Source organism: Mytilus trossulus, chromosome 6 (genome assembly GCF_036588685.1).
Source record: "Mytilus trossulus isolate FHL-02 chromosome 6, PNRI_Mtr1.1.1.hap1, whole genome shotgun sequence".
Classification (NCBI taxonomy): domain Eukaryota; kingdom Metazoa; phylum Mollusca; class Bivalvia; order Mytilida; family Mytilidae; genus Mytilus; species Mytilus trossulus.
The window spans coordinates 62793185-62813716 of NC_086378.1; the positions used below are offsets into that span (position 1 = coordinate 62793185).

The following is a 20532-nucleotide window of genomic DNA, read 5'->3' on the forward strand; positions in this document are numbered from 1 at the left end:
GAAAGAAAATCAACAATCTTCTAAAATTTTGGTAAATGAACTTTTATGAGCCATTGAGTCTTATATGGAAAAATAAATGGGTGTTTTGTGGGGCACCAAGGAGTCCGAACATTTAACAAGAATTTCAAAACCTCACTTAAATAAGTTCATCCTTAAGTTAAGATATCCAATCGTAGTACTAATGTACTAAGGTACATGTATCATAGGACATATAGAAAAATCCGTTCGTTCGGAACAAATCTTAACTAACTGAAATTATTATTTGATAAGTAGTTTTATGTATACAGCTCTGGACCCAGTTTCACGAAACTGTCTTAGGACTAAGATATGTCTTAGAATGGTCTTACGACATATCTTAGTCCTAAGCTGACATTTTAAACGACCAATTCCAGTCAGTATTTACCAAAGAAAACCTAAATAACTTTCCGGATAAAGGAAAAAGTCCATACTCCACCACGAAGGACAAAAAAATTATTAAAAAACCTGAAACCTGAAACCGCATAATGCTACTGGTCCCGACTCAATACCAGCTTCTATACTGAAAGCAGCAACAGAACAACTTGCTCCCATACTCACATACCTATATCATACATCATTGAACACTAGTGAAGTCCCGCAAGATTGGAGAGATGCCAATGTAGTTCCATTTTTTTTTTTTTATAAAAGACGAAAGGCACCTAGCATCTAACTAAAGACCAGTATCTCTTACTTCCATCACATGTAAGGTCTTAGAACATATTGCACATGGCAAAATCATGGACCACTTTGACAAAAATAAAATACTAACTGATGCACAACACGGATTCCGCAAAAGACGAGCATGCGAATACCAACTAATCGTAACCATCAATGACATTGCATCGAAATTAAAAAGTAGCGGCCAAGTAGACATCATCCTGCTTGACTTTGCAAATGCATTTGACAAGGTACCACATCACCGCCTCTTACACAAACTGGAATACTACGGCGTCAACCCCAAACCCAATAAATAGATTCGCTCCTTCCAACATAACAGAAAGCAGAGCGTGATATTAAAGGGTGCCGTCTCTTCACAAGTACCAGTACACTCTGGTGTACCCTAAGGCACTGTCCTTGGTCCATTACTGTTCCTGGCCTACATTAATGACATGCCAGAAACAGCATCTACATCAGAGACCAAATTGTTCGCGGATGACAGTCTACTCTTTCGTACCATCACCAACCAAGCTGACAGTGAACTTCTTCAAAAGGACTTAACAGCATTGGAAGACTGGGAAAACAAATGGCAGATGAGTTTTAATGCCAAAAAATGCCTTGTCATTAGAATATCCCCGAAAAATAGACCAGTACTGATACAAACATCGTACCATCTACACGGTCATTCTCTAGACACAGAGGAAGCAAGTAAATATCTTGGAGTAACCATCAGCAACAACCTAACATGGGATAAACATATCGATAATACAGTAGGCAAAGGAAACAGAACGTTGGGATTTATACGTAGAAACATCAAAGGCTGTACAAAACCTGTAAAGGCAGCTGCATATGTGTCCATGGTAAGACCTGCAGTGGAATATGCAAGCACAGTATGGGACCCAACTGCTCAAAATAAAATCAAGACAATTGAACAGGTACAGAAAAGAGCTGCACGATTTGTGAATAACAACTACACAGACCGAACACCTGACTGTGTCACAAATATGGTAAAAAATCTAAAGTGGGAAAGCCTCGGAGGTCGGAGGAAAACAAATAGATTATGCATGCTATTCAAGATCCAGCATGAACTTATAGATATAGACCGTCACCAATATTTGATCCCGAATGATAACCGGACCAGAGGTAAAAACCGCTTCTTCCAAGAAAGAACAAGTACAGACACCTACGGCCAATCTTTCTTCCCGAGGACAATCAGGGACTGGAACAACCTACCAACAACAGTTACAGCGAACAACACCGTCTTTTGCGAACGTTTAAAATGTAATTTGTAAATAGCCAAGATAAATCTTTCTGTGTTACCCGACACTGCGTAAAGTTTTCGCGCGGAACTATTAACATTCCGCAATGAATCTGGTTCCTTACCTGGAAGAAGAAGAAGTGGATTTCACGAAGTGGTCCTAAAACAGAACATCTCTTAAAATTGGTCGTAAAGTTAAAACTACACGAGAGGTGTATTATGATGGTCTTAGGATAGTCATAAGATTATTTATATAAATAACATATTTTTTTTATATTAATTTTGCAAAAAATGCTATTATTATCAAATTATCTATCCCCTTTTCCTGCTTATAACTAAATCTTTATATGTTGACAGATTATCATGACTTGTCAACAATGAGCATTCGATGCATTGATATCAAGAATGCACGATTTTATCCTATGACCTTATTATAACTAATACAGTGGAAAATTATTGAAATTGTAGAATTTATGGGAGTCTCACTCATCGCATTATACAATTTTTTATTTGCAAAAGTTTAAATGTTCAAATTTTGTAATACGCTTTGAAATGTATTGTCTGAATACGTGCCATATGAAATATACTACCTCTGTTTTTGGAAGCAGATCCTGGTCCACATGTGGCACCCGTCATGTTGCTTATGAGATAACAAAATCCGGTAAATAGTCTAATTATGGCTGTTAATAAAAGAGGGACGAAAGATACCAGAGGGACAGTCAAACTCATAAATCGAAAATAAACTGTCAACGCCATGGCTAAAAATGAAAATGACAAACAAACAATAGTACACATGACACAACATAGAAAACTAAAGAATAAACAACACGAACCCCACCAAAAAACTAGGGGTGATCTCAGGTGCTCCGGAATGGTAAGCAGATTCTGGTCCACATGTGGCACCCGTCGTGTTACACATTTATGAAAGGGGAGGGATTGTAGTTACAACGTAAGGAACATATCCGATATCATTTGTGAAACGGTTATTCCATAACGGTCAACCAACTCTGATTCTCGAAAACAGAAATGCCGACCCTCAGTGGTTGCCCAAGTGTTGTGTATCGTGTAACTGTTTAACGAACTAAACATTTTTTCTTTCATTTTTTTTTACATAAATAAGGCCGTTAGTTTTCTCGCTTGAATTGTTTTACATTCTCTTATCGGGGCCTTTTATAGCCGACTATATGCGGTATGGGCTTTGCTCATTGTTGAAGGCCGTACGGTGACCTATAATTGTTAATGTTTGTGTCATTTTGGTCTTTTGTGGATAGTTGTCTCATTGGCAATCATACCACATCTTCTTTTTTACATATTATAAAACCTTCAAAACACTATAAGGGACACGTGAGAGAACGACAAACACGACTTCAATTTCTCAATTGATTGTTGCTTGCATTTACGTTCACTGGCAAATATTTAAGGGACTTACAATAATAGAGTAAGATACAACCACTTTTCCCGATTTGTCGATTGCTATTAGATTCGTTTACAAAAAAACATATACAAGACACGTGTCTAATGTTAAAGAATTTATATTCAAAGAATCCTTTACTTAGCTTCCAAATCGCTTTACTGGATATCCATTCATCAGATACATGTAACTCAAAAACAAAATTTAAAAACAATAACACTATATAAACGACATAAAGTTGGGGCGATTTCAGGCACTCCACTAGAATCTCTATCAAGCGAATACATCTTAATTTGTGCGAAAAAAAGGTGGGAAAAAAACATTACAATAATTGCCTGACCAATGTTTGGTAGGGATATGTACATGTATACGGAATGTCATACAGAAAACAGCCCATATCACATACATAAAATAGTCTTGATGGTCCTATAAAACACGCTATGAAGTCTATTTTAATGTTTAGCTATTCAAAAATTAATTTTGTTGCACACTAGCTTTCATGTTTTAAAAAAATCACCATGGCCATAATCAGAAACTACACACCTATTAGCTGTGGTGTTATATCTTACATGGTAATTTTTGGGGCCCTTTATAGTTAAATGTTCGGTGTGATACAACGCTCCATAGTGAAGGCCGTACTTTAACCTATAAAAGTTTCCCTTTTACAATTAGTGATTTGATTAAAGAGTTGTCTAGTTGGCACTTACATCGCATCTTCTTATATTATTTCTTTTAACAATTTACATTTAATGATTAAAAGTTAAAGCATACTGAAATTATTAACCAAACTATTAAAAAAACAATGCTTTCACATTTTCGGTTTCATGGTAACGGCAGCCATTGTTTAGTTCAAAAAATTGCTGTTTATTGTTATAGTGAACAATAATTCAGATTAGTTCCATTGGCTCTGAGAAAAGTCCTGGACAAAAACGTGGAATGAAAAAACGATGAAGAAGAAAAGCAATATGTCACTCGCCGTGACATTGTCGATTCAGTGACATAAACTAATAAACAAAGTACTAAAGTTCGGATGACCGCAAGTTCTTATGAATGGTCAAAAGCACTTGTCTAAGAGAAAAATCACACCTCTATACTTGAAAAAGAGGTTGGTGTACAGACATGTATTATTTTCTGAGACAAGTTCGTGCCATGATTGCAGCAAAAACAGACAGTTGTTAAAGTGCCGTGACTTTCGGGATTTTTTTTAATTGAATGATCACAACCACAACCAACTTTTATTAAAAGCTCATATCAAAATAAATTGAACACATGAACGATATTGCACCATAGTTTTGACATGCATTGACGTTAAATAGAATTGGTGTTTGGGTCAATTTATCATAAAAATTATATAAGGGTGAAGACAAGATGACACAAAAGCGAGATGAAGATATAATATTCCTCGGTAATGGAGGCATGTTTGTTTTTAAGGTGGGTGTACACTTAGTTAGCCTCGATGTTTACGATATGAAATTATCATTTATAAACAATTTTGGAAATAATCTGTATACGGATTTGGAAGAGAGGATTTTGAGGTAAATAACTTAACCATTTAATTTATTATGTTTTTACTTTTTTTTTATTTGTTTATTTTTTCTATATGTCAATTGAAAATTATGTATTGACAGTATAGATACAAAAGTATATTTTGTATATATACATGATATAGTAGTACGTATATAACTATTCAATTGAAAATTAAATCGCATGTGTGTAATGTCCAACATTTATGGTTCATTTTCTTTACCTATAAATTAAATGAATAAAATAAATGGGCTTTAAGATCTTATGATATGGACATAATTATCTCATTCAGTCGTCATGCTCTTCGGTATAAAAATCTTCACGAAATGTGCTTTGTTAAAACTAAGAGCTTAGTACATATTCCACAACAAAACACAAATGCGATAATTGAAAGATTTTCCTTTTGGGTTTTAGATGGATTCTCTGATATTTAACGTTTCTATTTTGACACTGACCCATTCTTTATAATCATATGTCACTTTATAGATTAGTCGAGAAGTAATTTCGTGTTTCAACACCAATTTCTATTTATATTCTTTCTAGTTATTCAGACAATACAAGGTTATAACCACATTCTTCTTCAGGAATGGTTGTTTTCCAACAGATAATACTCTCAGTGTTTGGATTCGTTTTTCGTTAAAAATAATTTATACATGACGATTTTTTAAAAATCGGAACATGTCATTCTTGCAATTAAAACTACGGAAGTTTTCAAAAAAATCAAACGATTTGGTGGTCATTAGAGAGATAAATATCAAAAAAGTTATACATTCACAAATCGTCCTTTAGAAATCTGAAAGAAAGCGATTTCCCTTTAGTAATGTACATGTGTGTAAAACTATATTTAATAAATATTGACAAAAATAATTATCAAAATTAGTTTCACTGACCTTTAGAACCCTATATGAAAGTGTATGAAATAATTTAAATGTCTTAATGTTTGTAGTTTCTGTGTAATTAGAATTTTATTTGTTAAAGGTTTTGTGAATTTGTCGATAGTTTCGATTCTTGTACATGTATTTAAACGGTGTTAAATATGTCTCAGGCCGAGTGACCATTCATACACAAAATAAAACTTGTCTAGAGGGTAAGGACATTTTATGTTTATCCTTTATATATATATATATAATTCATTCCAAACCCCATGTGTTTTTTTAATATTTCACATGGTGCTATTGAGCAGATATTTGTCACTTTTTACTAATGAACATACATGTATAACAATTTTACAAATTAGATACACAAGTCTCTAACAAAAATGACCATAACAACACCTCAATAATTGTACACATACTTGGTATGTGTATACGCACATTTTTTTAATAGTATAAGTAGAAATTTAACTTGAAAATAGTATAAACAATTCAGTGGAACTATCATGTGTCGTCCATTGAAAATATTTACATATTATACTAAACAAAAATCAACATCCAATAAATGTGCAAACATTACACATCATTTTTCATTCGGTATCGAAATGTACTCCCGAAAAACTGCAACGTCACAGGACTATGGAAATTTGGATAATAGTGAAATCGTGATGATATCTACTTTAAAACTTTTAGTATATATTAAGTAAAATATACAAGTATTGAGTACTCATTAAATATTGTGTTTAACTACTATATCTAAGAAGATAAACATATTAAAATATAATACATTGATTCTGAATTATATTTGCATAAGTGTGCACCAAAACCTTTTCATCAATGAATTAATTTTGTGAATTCTCATTCAGTATATCATTAATTGTGAAATACACCAACAATTAAACAGTATTGTTTTTTGAATGCACGGCAATATGTGTTAAATATACTATTAATTTTGTAAAATCGTTACAATTACAGTGCAATTGTTTGTGATAGAACAATAATGCATTATAATTTTCCAAAATTCTTATCAAATGAGGCACAACCGTATAAAATAGAAAAATAACCATGACCATCAGAACATATTATTTAGAAAAGTGATAATTGAGCAGTACGAGGCCCACTTGAGGATAATCGCTCCTCCTGTTTCTGATTTTTAGCCATATTTTGGAATCTTCTAGATCTGGTTCTATCAATGTAGTGCTATTAAAAATGTTGCCGACTAACCCTTCCTTTTCTTTTCATATGTTATTACATATCACTTTAAAAGTTTTTTTTCGAAATTCTTATCGAATCCTTGTAAAAAAACAATTATATTTTTGAAAAAGGTGCCAATAACTGTATGAAAACTCTAGAGAGAATCATTTCACGCAAATTTTTCAATAGCTTATATATTGAAAACAAGCAGAAGGGCCCTTGTTTTATTTATTTTTTTAGTTGATTTATTAATATGCTATCAATTTATCTTCATGTGGTCCGAAATGACCAGCAGTACGACGCAGATTTTAAAATTCAGTATTTATAAAAAAACAACCCCGAAAACTGAATTCTTGGTTAGGATTTGTTCATAGCAAGTCTAGGTTCGCCATACACAGATACATAATTTATCTATTTCCAGGTACATTAGAAATATGTTTTGTTAAGCAGAAGTTGAGATGGAGATTACAGAACAATTCTTAACTTGACAAAAAGTAAGCTAATTCAATTTCCCCAAATTTTAAATCACTAGAATTGTCAAGTTTGTGTTTTTAACGGACACTTCCTCCACACACTGAAAAAAAACTTGTCACAGTCGCAATGAAATAGCCAGCGTGGCTGAATATGACGTTGAATACCAATCAATCAATCCATCAAATTAATAAATTGAGAGTGTTGCTTCGTTTTTTCCAGTTCTTCTTATATACTGTGGTGTTGTCAGAGAGACATTCAATTAGTACCTGATGTATGCATATGTTTTGAGTTTGTCTTTGAATTACAATTTACAACGCAGAGCAGATCATAAGATCATATAAAAAAGAAGATGTGGTATGATTGACAATGAGAAAATTCTCCACAAGAGACCAAAATGACACTTGATAGAACCAAACAACAACAACAAGAGCTCAGCCTTGTATTATTTGCTTTCTTCGACTAACTATGATTGCCAGTTTTCCTACCGGTTTTGTATTAAGGTCAAATCGCGTTAACATCATATTGGTTGTGTTTTGGGGCATACACCGGTTATTATTTCTAGGCATTTTGACTCAAGGATGAGTTTGGTTGTGTTTGTCGACTGTTCTATTCATGCAACTTTCTATTTTCTATTTTGAACTGATTTCGTCATCAACCTTTTTTGCTAATCACCAAATGGAGAGATTAATATTCTCGTTTAATATGAATATTTATAAACGTTGTAAAGGATGTTTGCTTGTCATTTTTTTTTTTTAATTTTGTCAGATGCTCGAAATCCTCTGGTTTTATCTATTTAAATTTTGCCCATGGACCTCCATTTTTTTTATAAATCTTTTACATGTATATTATAAGCCATTTGTAAAAGTCTTAAAAAATTTATTTATTTTCTGATTGTTTTTGAGAACTTTGATTGGTCAATGATAAAGCTATGAACACACAAAAGAAAACATGTTCCCGCCAAAATTCCACTGGCTAGTATCTCGAAAACAAGCACATTGGCCCCTATATATTTGTTTGGCTTTTTTGATTCTTCAATTAATCCCCTATTACTATATACTAGTGTTATGCATGGACAGCCATTAATTTTGAAACTGAACGGCGAACTTCCTAAATATGTTCAGACGAATTCCAAGTATTGGCCCAAACATGGACAGTTTTGAACTATTACAAAAATGTTATATGGACTATATGTCATTTGGTAATGTTTATCGTTTGGTTGCTGTCTTTTCGTCTCTTTTATTTGTGAAAGCTATTATATCTTTTTGAACACATTACTGAAACTGTATTGTGTGTATGCACATACATGTACTCAATAAAATAACTACTTATGCAAATTTTGTAATAGTGATACTATAATATTTTTTGTCTATTGTAGAATTGAGAGAGACAGTCATCCTGTTTCCATAGTAACGTTGCATAGTTTGCACCGCATTAAAAAATCTGAGGCAGCCCTTTTCAGTGATGAGAATACCCAAAAGTGCAAAGTTCAAACATAGCATTATTTATTTTTTATCGTTTTTGCTTATATGCATATATTTCTTTAATTATAATACTCACATGCCATACATTCCTATGAAACAAACAAATGAACGTGCCAATTTTTCCACCTTCATATCTTCGAAATACTCTGAAACTAATGGAACTTTACATCTAGAAGGCTACTTTGAGGGTGGACCGTTCGGAAAAATATCTGTTATTGACATTAAAAACTTATCGTTTTTATCTCTGTGGAATAAGAAGTCTACAGTTTCGTACCAAGAAAGAAGCGAACCAATTACAGTTTCAAAGAAAATAATAGGCTGTCCAGGATTTTTCCCTTACCCTAAAGTGAAAATAAATGAAGTAAATGAGATTGAAAAGAAAAATCTACCGGACTGGAGGTTATTTCAACAGGAAAGGACAGTCGAAAATGTCAACTGCATGAGTCTATTTGATAACAACACTTTAGAACAAAACAAAACTTTAAATCATCTGTTGAAACAACCATATGTAGAGATACCGCCTTCGTCATTCATAAACATAAGCAAAGACTGCGAAAAATACAAACAAGACAGAGGATACATAACGTCTTCCTTGTCTGACGAAGAAGAAAATTTCCCAATAGCTTATAGCATTCTTGTTTTCAAAGGCATACAACAAGTCGAAATGTTATTAAGATCAATTTATCGTCCTCAAAACGTATATTGTATACACTGTGATACAAAAGCTGATCCCAATTTCAAACTGGCACTTCAGAGTATAACTAGTTGTTTCGAAAATGTGTTCATATCTTCAAGATCATTCAATGTTGTATGGGGGACTGTTGGAGTTTTATTACCGGAAATTGCATGCATGAAAGATCTCTGGAAACACAAAAAATGGAAATATTTTATTAATTTGACGGGCCAAGAATTTCCATTGAGAACAAATTTAGAGTTAGTGAAAATATTAAAGAGTTATAAGGGAGCTAATGACATGGAAAGTACCGTGAAAAGGTTAGTGAAAATAGTTGGAACTTTTTAACTATTAACATTCATGATACTATACATTGTATTTCTGAGTATGACTCTAAATGTATATAAACTTTCATTCTTTCAGTCAATTACATTGAGCTTATTTGAACTTTTTTTATGTAATATGAAAAGGAGTTAACATTTTTTTTGTGATATGATTACATATAAAACAACAAGAGACCAACGTGGCACAGAAATTAACATCTTTGTGTCACCATGAGGCCTTCAGCAATGAGCACATACCATTCCGCATTGTCAGCTATCAAATGTCCCGAAATGACAAATGAAAAACAATTCAAACGAGAAAAACTATAACAGTCTACTTGTCTGCACTTAATGTCTTCTATAATACTATATACATGTTTTAATGAAATAACCAACATTTTCTAATTCATGTAACTCTTGTTTTAATGATGTCTAGTTAAAAAGTAATTTTTGATAACCTCCATACCATTGTATGACAAAAAGAACATACTTTTTTGCCCTGCGTTTCCATTTTTTCCTAATTTAAATTATTATTATTAGAAAAAGTAAAATTACAAAAATACCGACCTCCGAGGAAAATTCAAAACGGAAAATCCCTTATCAAATATGGCAAAACTAAAAGCTCAAACACTTTAAACGAATGGATAACAACTGTCATATTCATGGTCACGTTACGAAAGAATTTATATCATAATAGGGGGCACCGATTATGTCCGTTCATTGATAAGAATATATCTAAATTTGATAAAAATTAAATGTCTTCCTTGTGTAATTACTGTGTCGAAATCTAGTTGTATCAATAAGTTTAAATAAGTTAATAATTTTGAAAGATAAATATCTCTTAACCTTTTTGTTTATGTTTATTCAAAATACACTCAGACGCAGATTTCCTGCGTAACAGGAGCGACAAATACACATACATTTACAAATAACATAGAAGTGAAATGAGTAGAATACATACAATGAAACATTTTTTTTACAAAGCTAAATGTATACTAAATCTATTGACCACATCACAAAAAGTCCGTGCAATATGTAAGCTTAAATAACCACGTGATCACATGAACACAATCAAATAATAATGGATAGTAACAGAAAGTGTAACATATATAAATATATTCACATGTGCTGATTTACAGAGAGAGCAGTAGTTTTTCAACCTTTTGTATGAAAATAGAAAGGTTAGTTAATACATGTACATTGCAATATTTCAGCATTCCATAAAGTTTATTGATATTTGGGTTGATTCTGTAGTATTTAGGAATATATGCATTTCTTATTTTAATAACATCAGCATTGTTACAAAGTGATATGTAATGATACTCATCTCCAAGACCAGTTTTACAAAGCTTACATTTCCTTTCAATTTCTGGAATTCTATTCCATCTCCCTGTTTCGATCGGAAATTTGATATTGCAAGTACGAAGTTTGCAAATATAAAGTCTAGGAACTTTTCTGAGTCTAATTAGATACGGTTCCATACAAAAGTCAGTCTTAAATTTTGAATAAAACTTCCCCCTTGATGAGTTATCGATATCCGAAAACCATTTTTGTATGAACTGGTCATGGAGTGTTTGTTTAACGTTAAATTTTAAAAAATTCAAATTAACGTTTCCTTGTACCTGCCATATTTCACTGTTGCCAGTTTCATCAAATACAGATTTTACATAATTAATCCACTTAAAAGAATTATTTCCATTTTCACATAAATTAAACATAAGCTTGTAGAGTTTTCCAGACAGTTTATCAACATTTGTTACAAGCTTATACCAGAAACAAATCATTTTCATCTTGATACTAATTTCGATAGGAAATCGGCCAAGTTCACCATAGACCATGAAATTTGCGGTCGATGACCTCACCCCAAGAATTTTTTTACAGAACTTTAAATGTATCTTCTCAATATTCATCTTATTTTCATATCCCCAGATTTCGGAGGAATAAGTCAAAATTGGGGCTACCAAAGAATCAAATAGTTTTATCTGTAAATCTAAAGGGATACTAATATTATTAATTCTTTGGTACAGACTGTATAAAGCTTTTTGAGCTTGATCAACTAATTTGTTTCTGGCTTTACAAAAATTACCATTATAATTAAATAACAAGCCAAGATATGTATATGTATCTTGGATCTCAATTTCATCATTACATAGATTAAATTTGAATTTCTTGTTACAGTTACAATTTTTGTCTTTGAGACATTGACCGTAAGTTTCCAAGTATTACAATATTGTTCAAAGACATTTAAAGAATTGTGTAACTCTTCAGCAGTATCTGCAAAAATAACTGTATCATCTGCATATAGTAATATAAACATTTTCAAATAAATACCTATGCTATGTATACATTCTGAATCCAGATATTCTAAACCATGGCTCAAATTTTGTTCTAAAAAGTCTTCTAGATCATTCAAGTATAGTGCAAAAAGAAATGGAGATAATTTTTCTCCTTGTCTAACACCCGTTTCACATGGAAAAAATGCAGTTTTCAAATTGTCAAGTTTAACACAGGACTTAATATCAGTGTACATATTTTGAATCAATGTAAACATTTTCCCTCTGATGTTATTTTTTATAAGTTTTTGAAAAAGCCCAGTCCTCCAAACGGTATCAAACGCCCGTTTAAAATCCACAAATGCACAGAACAATTTCTTTCCGGCAGATAAATATAATGTAATAATAGAATGTAAAACAAACATGTTATCATGGACAGAGTATCCCTTGCGGAATCCACCCTGTGAGTCCGAAATAATCCCAATTTCATCAGATAATTTATTAAGTCTTGTGTTTAAGATTGATGTAAACACCTTGCCCAAATTTGAAGTCAAGCAAAGTGCTCGATAATTATCGAGATCATTTTTATTACCTTTATTTTTAAATACAGGTTTTATAATACCAATTAACCATGCATCAGGAATAATACCAGTATCTAATACAGTATTAAATATTTTGACATATATAGGCAATAACTTGTCAACAGTACTTTTCAAAAATTCATTTACAATTTCATCATCATCTGGTGCTTTATCATTTTTTAGACTTTTTATAGCTTTACATATTTCTTCACCAGTTATCTCACAATCTAATAACTCAATAATAACCTGATTATCTAAATTATTTACACTTTCATTAGGATCATCAGAATCATCATCTTCACAATCATTTTTATTTAGACACTTGAAATATTCATACAGTTGTTCTATAGTTATATGAGGGTATGGATGGGGGGTCTGTTATTCTGTAAACATTTAATTTTCACCCCATTTTTCTCTAATCTTTAAAAAATTAACCCCTTTTTTCTCTAATCTTCCAAAAATTAACCCTTTTATTCTCTAATCTTCTATTTTTTGGCTCATTATTCTCTAATCTTCATCTTTTAAGGGCATTATTCTTTAATCATTTAACCCCATCCAAACCCTCTTATATCAATATTTTTATTTGTTTCCGGCCTTTTTTTAAAGCGATTCAAAATTTTCCAAAATTTTTTGCTGTCTCGTTTTGATGTGTTTCTGAGATCTTGTTCACAGCTATGTTGGAATTTATTGTAGCTAGCATTCATCTGGTTTTTGTATTGTTTGCTTGCTTTTCTCATAGCATCTCTATTTTCTCTGTTTTTTACAAAACTGTATCTATTACGTGCTTTGTGGAATATTTTCCTTGTTTCAAAACACTTGTTGTCAAACCAAATTTGAAACTTTTTATTTGTATTTGCTTTTCTTTTTCTGCCATTAGAGCCAAACACTTTTTTTGCAGAATTTTTAAAGAGTTCGCCAACTTTGTTTACTACTAAGTTTATAGTGTTTTTTGTGTGTTGACCCTGACCTTGTTCATCTAGTTCATTCAATAGAAATTCTATTGTCGTGAACATTGTGACGTCATTATTAATAGACTCTATAAACTGGTTTTGTTTTGTGGGAATCCACCTAGGTGTGTGCGTGGGTGTGTTACTATCATCTATAGAGGAATTTATAGTAAAATTGTTAACTGTAGCGTGAAGTTTGAAACACAAACTGCTATGTACATCAGAAAACAGTGGATTAAATTCACTCACATAAAAAGATTTAAATAACGAAAATACATGTGAAGAAAACAATACATAATCAATCAGTGACACATTTTTACATGTTTTTTCTCCAATCAAAAAATCTTTACCCGGTAATCGACCATTTCCTATATACAAATTATTTCTTTTACAAAAATCAATAAGTTTATGACCATAATTGTTTGGTACAGATATATCAGTAGAGTATCTTTTCATTGGTACATCGTTTTGTAATAAATTTTCATAGTCATACACATAAGATAACACATCATCATCAACAATATCATCAAGTATTTCAAACAGTTTACTATCTGGTATTACAATATCACTTAATAATTTGGTTTTTGCGTTAAAGTCACCAACTAGAGAGACATAGCTATTTGTTTTTTCAATCAATTCTGACATTTCAGTTTCAATGTCATTAAATGCATCATTCGAAGCATACTTAGTGTTTTCGGGAGGTATATAAATACAGCCGAGCAATACATTTTTGTCTATCATTAACATGTTTGAATTTATTACCAACCATTGTACATAATCTGATTTAGTTTTTGGAAAATTCAGGAACTTCTCGAAATTTTCCCTGTATATAATAACAATACCACCAGATTTTTTTTTGAATTTAGCACGATGCTTTGAAAAGTACAAATAACCCTTAGGTAATTCTAAAATGTCATGTTTATCTAATTTGGATTCCTGGAAGATTAATATGTCATTAGATTCTATAAGTTCAATAAATTCTGGGCATTGAAGTTTAGATTTCAAACCACAAACGTTCAAACTTAACACTTTAATGTCACTCAATTCTTTGTCAGCCTGACTGTCCGTACCGCTCCTGTTGTCGTGTCCCTATGTAGATCCTGACTGAAATACTGGGCCGGCATGATGTCCTGGAGGTGGACCCCTCGGGGGAAGTCTCTCCCGACTGGGAACAAATCCGGGTTGAGGTCCTTGTGCATATGCATCCTGTCGACTCCTTGGTGGATTCGGAGCTTCGTGGTTGTTATACAGTTGATTTCCAACATAGAGTTTATCTAACACCAAGCGCACATTTTGGTGACCTTCTCTCTTCAGTGCTATCATTCTAGGGATAAGCTCTTTCCTTCGGTTGCTGATTTCAGCTGGGTATTGTTGATAAACTGCCACCTCTTTTTTATTTTTTAGGTGTTCATAGGCTGCTGACCTTATCATCTCATGGTCAGAATATTTCACGAATTTTGCAATAATATTTCTAGGTTTACCATCACCCCTGTTTTTTAACCTGTGCACGTTCTGAAACTGAATTGCCTCACTATCAATTTTTAGTTCATTAGAGATAAATTCTTTGATAGTATCTTCTACTTTTTCATTCTGTCTCTCACTTCTTTCTTTTATACCACTAAATATAAGGTTATATTTCATTGAATGTGCCTGCATCTCTAGTACCTTTTCTTTCAGTTCAAAATTTTCATATTGTAGTTTTTCATTCTCAGCTTCAATACCCGATACCCTAGATTCAACGATATTGTAATGGAACTCTTCAGTAGTTATTCTTTCTGATTGTTGTTTCAAATCATACCTGATGTCTTTAATTTCAGTTTTAACAATATTGAAATGAGATTCAATGGATGCCATTCTAGAGCACAAGTCATCCAACATGTCGAGTTTTGCTAATTTGCTGTTCATATGATTCATATTTTCTAGTATCATTTGAAGTGTATTATTGTCACAAAAAGGTTGGGGTCTCTGTTGCGAAGTTAAGGTTGAGAATTGCTGAGTATTTATAGGTAAAGCTTCACTAACACTAGGACCTGGTAGAACATGGGTCATGTTAAACATGGGCGGACCTTGTTGTATGTTCATTGGTGTACTATGATGGAATTGATTGTTGCTAACAGTTTGTAAATGGTTTCGGTTACCATAAATAGAGTCATTTGCACTAGCCAATACTTGAGAAAGATTTGGTGAACTATTCATATCCTGATTTGTTATGATCATGGGCGCCGCCATATTGGGTGGTGTTTGGGTAGACTTTGTCTTTCTTTTTCTTTTACCCATGCAACCATCATTTTTCAAAATTATCAAAGCACAGAATAAATCCAGACACAATAAACAGATTAAACTCACAAAAAATTAAGTTCTAGGTGTTCGCATAAGTCATCAAAAGTCGATTTTGGCCGGAGCGATAAATGACCAACTACTCACTTCACCTCCATGTTTTTTTTATGTCACGAATATTCATCTGCAAATTGATATTTGTGGTTAGATAAGGGTCCTTCATTCAGTCTGTATTCTTTAATTTTCTAGATAATTTTTTTCTTTTCTTTATACTTTTTGTTCATAGCCAACATTCTTTAAAATGAAATAAGCCCTTTATTTTTCTTTTTTCTTTCTTTTTCTTGTTTTGTCGTCTATTCGTTATACACACCTTCATTATTAAAGAAATAAATTTATATGGTCAACTTTTAAATTTTGGAGCAATAACCTTGGAAATATTTATAGCCATGGGAATAACCATCTGTTGTTTTCAGAAAGTCTTATATTTTCTATTTCCATATCTGTTGCAAGCATACAAGTATTTATGAAACTTTTTTTTTTGTTAAAAATTATAAAAATAAAAAAGTAATAAAACTATAAATTCAATTCACGAATCTTCTAAAATGTTAGCACGCCTGACCAATACATATAATAATGTCCCTTTTTTAATTATTCGTCTGAAGAAAATAAAGTCTGTGGTAAAGTTCTACGAGACAGCAATCCAACGACATAGAAGAATAGACATCTAGAGATATTTCGTGTCTATATATAAGCATACACGTATCAAACCCTAAATCGCCCAAGTTTAGAAAAACTGTGAATTAATGTACCAATCGGGAGAGATTTTCACAGGTTTGACAGTTACGTAGATGTGTGCCTTTGAAATGCATATTTTCACACAAGACAAGAAAAGACAATTATACCATATTTCATAAATAGTGAAAAACATAGATGTAAAATACGATTGGCCCAACTTTGATACTTATACATGGTTAAATTTTTGTTAGTATGGTCTTTAATCGTCCTTTTTATTTACATCATTCTGTTATATACTAAAAAGTGTTAAAAAGAAACGTATGACATCATGAATAAATAGATCCCGAAATCCTTACCCGGTCGGTTGATAAAAACTCTGCTGTTAACACTCTTATATCGGCAGCTGTGTTCCGAGTACACCAGTATAATATCATTTATAATAGATTACATAATTTATCACAGGAAATAATTGAAAGGATTCGAAACCTTTAGCATTCTCATCAAATGTTTAGTAAAGCTGTGCATGAATATACCAATAATAAATTTGCTGTTGCAAAAAAACATTAACGTTTAAACAAAACAAAAATCCAACAAACAGAAAGAAAGAAAAAGGACAAAAAATCCAAACAGACACCAACTGTGGTTTAATGTTGAATTAAGAAGAATAGACTAACAGATCATACCCACCAATGTACAAATTCAAAATGTTGAACACTAAGGTTGTGAGTTCGAACCCAGCTCCACTCGACTCCATTCATTTTTATTCTATGATTGTCAGTTTAACTATCGAAGGTCGGTGGTTTTCTCCGGGCACTTCGGCTTCCTCCATCAATAAAAACTAGCCGCCATGAAATAGCCCCAAAACAGTGCTTTAAGTGGCGTTAAAACACACACACACAATAACATATTTAGTGGCTCCACATTTAGTTTGCGACATTATATAGTTATATATACTCGCGGATTTGAAACTTTTGAACAAACTAGCACCACAATACATTCAGGCAAATGGAAATAGTTTAATCGAAAAAATCGTTGATGGCAATCAAGAAAAGCCAGTGCTTTAAGAAACATTCCATATTGACTGGCCAATTAAAGTCCCGTGGAATATACATGTATAAAGTATGCCAGTCATTTTACGCCTCAAACATTTGAAGTCGTGTACTACATTTCATCTAAAAACACCACTGTTCAAAAGACACTGTAAAATTTCACATACATAATAGAATTATTTGCAACAAATTATCTGCACTCATGTGATACTAGATTGAAAAATATGGTCAGGCGGTTATTTGTTTTCCAATTACTGTGGATTGATTTATTTTTGTGGGCACCAATTGTTGTTGATGAAAAACTTGCATATTCGTGAACATATAATTTCGTGGTTTTGACAAAGTCTTTAAGCTGGGGTCACACATTCACGGTTTTTACTGCCGTCCTTGACAGGACCATTTCAGATTAAAAGTCAAAAGTCTAATCAACATCCTGTGAATCGTGGATGGGAATTCAAACTTAAATTAAAATTTGTAAAACAAATAATTAATCACGACAACAATAAGATATTGTCCAGGAAGCGCCGATATTCAAAGCAAATTTATCCCTATATAATCCCGTTCTCAATCCGCTTCTAATCCAATTTGTATCTTTCACCAGGTAAATTTCGACCGAGCCTGTTACGACTGCGTCCCGATTCTACCGAATGTAATCCGACAGAGATCAGACAGTGACCAGACAGTGAACCGACGCTGGCGGAAGTCATCCGTTCGAAAATTGTCGGCATAATCGGGATCAGCAGGTACTTTCGGAACGTAATCCTATCACGGTCCTCTCTATTGCATTGCAAACGGCTTTGTCTGGTCTCAGTCGTATTGTATTCTGTAATTGTCGGGACTCTGACTTGGGTATTATTGACGAATTTCGTATTAATAACGGAACTGTTCCGGAACGGTTTCGGCAAAACGGTTCGCAATCGACAAGATCTGGATGCAATCTGGACTCAGTCGGCAGAAAAAAAACAATGAAAAACTTCTCCAGATCATTCCCGTATCACAGGACACCGTCCAGAATACACATAACATTGTTAGGATAGTGATCCGATACAGCAGAATCTGTCACGACATAGACACGATTGTAAGCCGACTAAACTAAATCGGCTGAGTTTCCCCGAATGTTACGGGACGCACGACTTTTTCACTTTTCGTTTCGTATCGCTGTCGGATCTCAAACGGGAGCAATAATCGGCAATGTGTGCACCCCGCATTATGCCTTTAGAACACTTGTCATTCGTTGAACACTTAATTTCATGGTTCACCTATATCAACGAATTCCACGAAAATTGATACCCAAAGAATAATAATGAATCCACAGTAACGAACAAAATGTAGTTGTTTAATTGAAACACTATTTTTGTTTCAGGGCTAACAAAGCTAGATGGAAAGATGCACCTCCACCACCCCATGGTATCACTCCTGTAAAAGGGTCCGTTCATGTGGCTGTTAGCAGAGGATTTGTAGAATACATCCTCTTTGACAAAATAGCTAAGGCTTATTTCAATTGGACTCGAAGTGTTGAGATTCCTGATGAAGTCTTTTTCTCTACACTTAACCATAATCCGCAGTTAAACATTCCAGGCTCATACAAAGGTAAATAAAAATCGATTTACGGACTCGTATAAGAACTGTATCTGCTATTCAGAAATAGTAATGATTTTAACAACCTAACGGCGATAATAAAATAAAAACCTCCGCATAACACAAAAATAAAAACCAAACCAATTAAAAATAATTATTTTTTATTTGATTGCTTAATGTTACATCGCAAATAGCTCATACATGGTAAGGACGAAAACTTATATATACAATTCAAATAGGATTGATGCGATAAACATAAACTTAACATTATTCAGTCAGAACATGTCTATAAGGCAGGATGCAAGTTATATGACAACCTTCAGTTATTTTTATTATTTTTGAGGACCACATATACATTGAGAATGAAAATGGGGAATGTGTCAAGGAGACAACAAACCGACCAAAGAACAAATAACAGCCGAAGGCAACCAGTGGGTCTTCAATGCAGTTAGAAACTCCTGCACCCGGAGGCGTGCTTCAGCTAGAACAAAAATGTACACTAGTTCACAGCTTAAATCGAATAAATGAACAAGTTTGGCAAAAATAAATACTTTTCCCATAAGAGGGGAAGCATATTTACTATAATTCCTTTAGGAATGCCGATTGTGTGTTGAAAAAAAAAAGACAATTCATTTGGTTCTATTATAAGTCAGAAAGATGTACATTTCAAAGAGAAAAAAATGTTTGAAAGACGGAATACATTATATCGTGGTCATCATTATAAGTATATTAAAACGCTAATATTGATAAGCTTTTATATGTATTTATATCTTCAAGGTGTTCCGGAAACAGATTGTGACACAAAGCCCTTTCTAACCAGATTTAAAAACTGGGGGAATCACATCTATAACTGGCCGTGCCATGGGTCGCGTGTTAGATTGGTTTGTGTATTTGGAATAGGAGATTTGCCATTGCTAGCTTCAAGACCAGAAATGTTTGCCAACAAGTTTTATCTTCATTACCAACCACATGCCTTACAATGTATGGACCAGCTAATATACAACCGAACAAGGGACGAATATTTCAATGTTTTAAAATTTGACGTAACTAAATATCAGTCTTTAGAATTTATTAAACATACTGTATGAAATTTTAAGTATAAGTATACTGACAGAATTGAAAAACGCAGCACTATATATCTCTTTTTATTTTTCCTTTTGAAATAAGCAATATTAAACCAATATACAAATAAAATTGAGAATGGAAA

General features: G+C 32.9%; 1 protein-coding gene across 3 annotated transcripts; it reads left to right on the top strand.

Annotated features, from left to right (window-relative positions):
• The first annotated feature begins 4746 nt into the window (after positions 1-4746).
• On the top strand, positions 4747-20459 carry LOC134721656 (beta-1,3-galactosyl-O-glycosyl-glycoprotein beta-1,6-N-acetylglucosaminyltransferase-like). 3 transcript variants are annotated; one of them, XM_063584795.1, is made up of 5 exons: positions 4747-4879; positions 7356-7428; positions 8784-9882; positions 19111-19337; positions 20103-20459. In XM_063584795.1, the coding sequence occupies exons 3-5, from the start codon at positions 8870-8872 to the stop codon at positions 20411-20413; spliced, it is 1551 nt and encodes a 516-aa protein (XP_063440865.1). In that variant the 5' UTR covers positions 4747-4879; positions 7356-7428; positions 8784-8869; the 3' UTR covers positions 20414-20459. The 3 variants fall into 3 exon arrangements, with proteins under 3 accessions (XP_063440865.1, XP_063440866.1, XP_063440867.1); XM_063584796.1 differs by lacking the exon at positions 4747-4879 and adding an exon at positions 5852-5955; XM_063584797.1 differs by lacking the exons at positions 4747-4879; positions 7356-7428 and adding an exon at positions 5873-5955.
• The last annotated feature ends 73 nt before the right edge of the window (positions 20460-20532 follow it).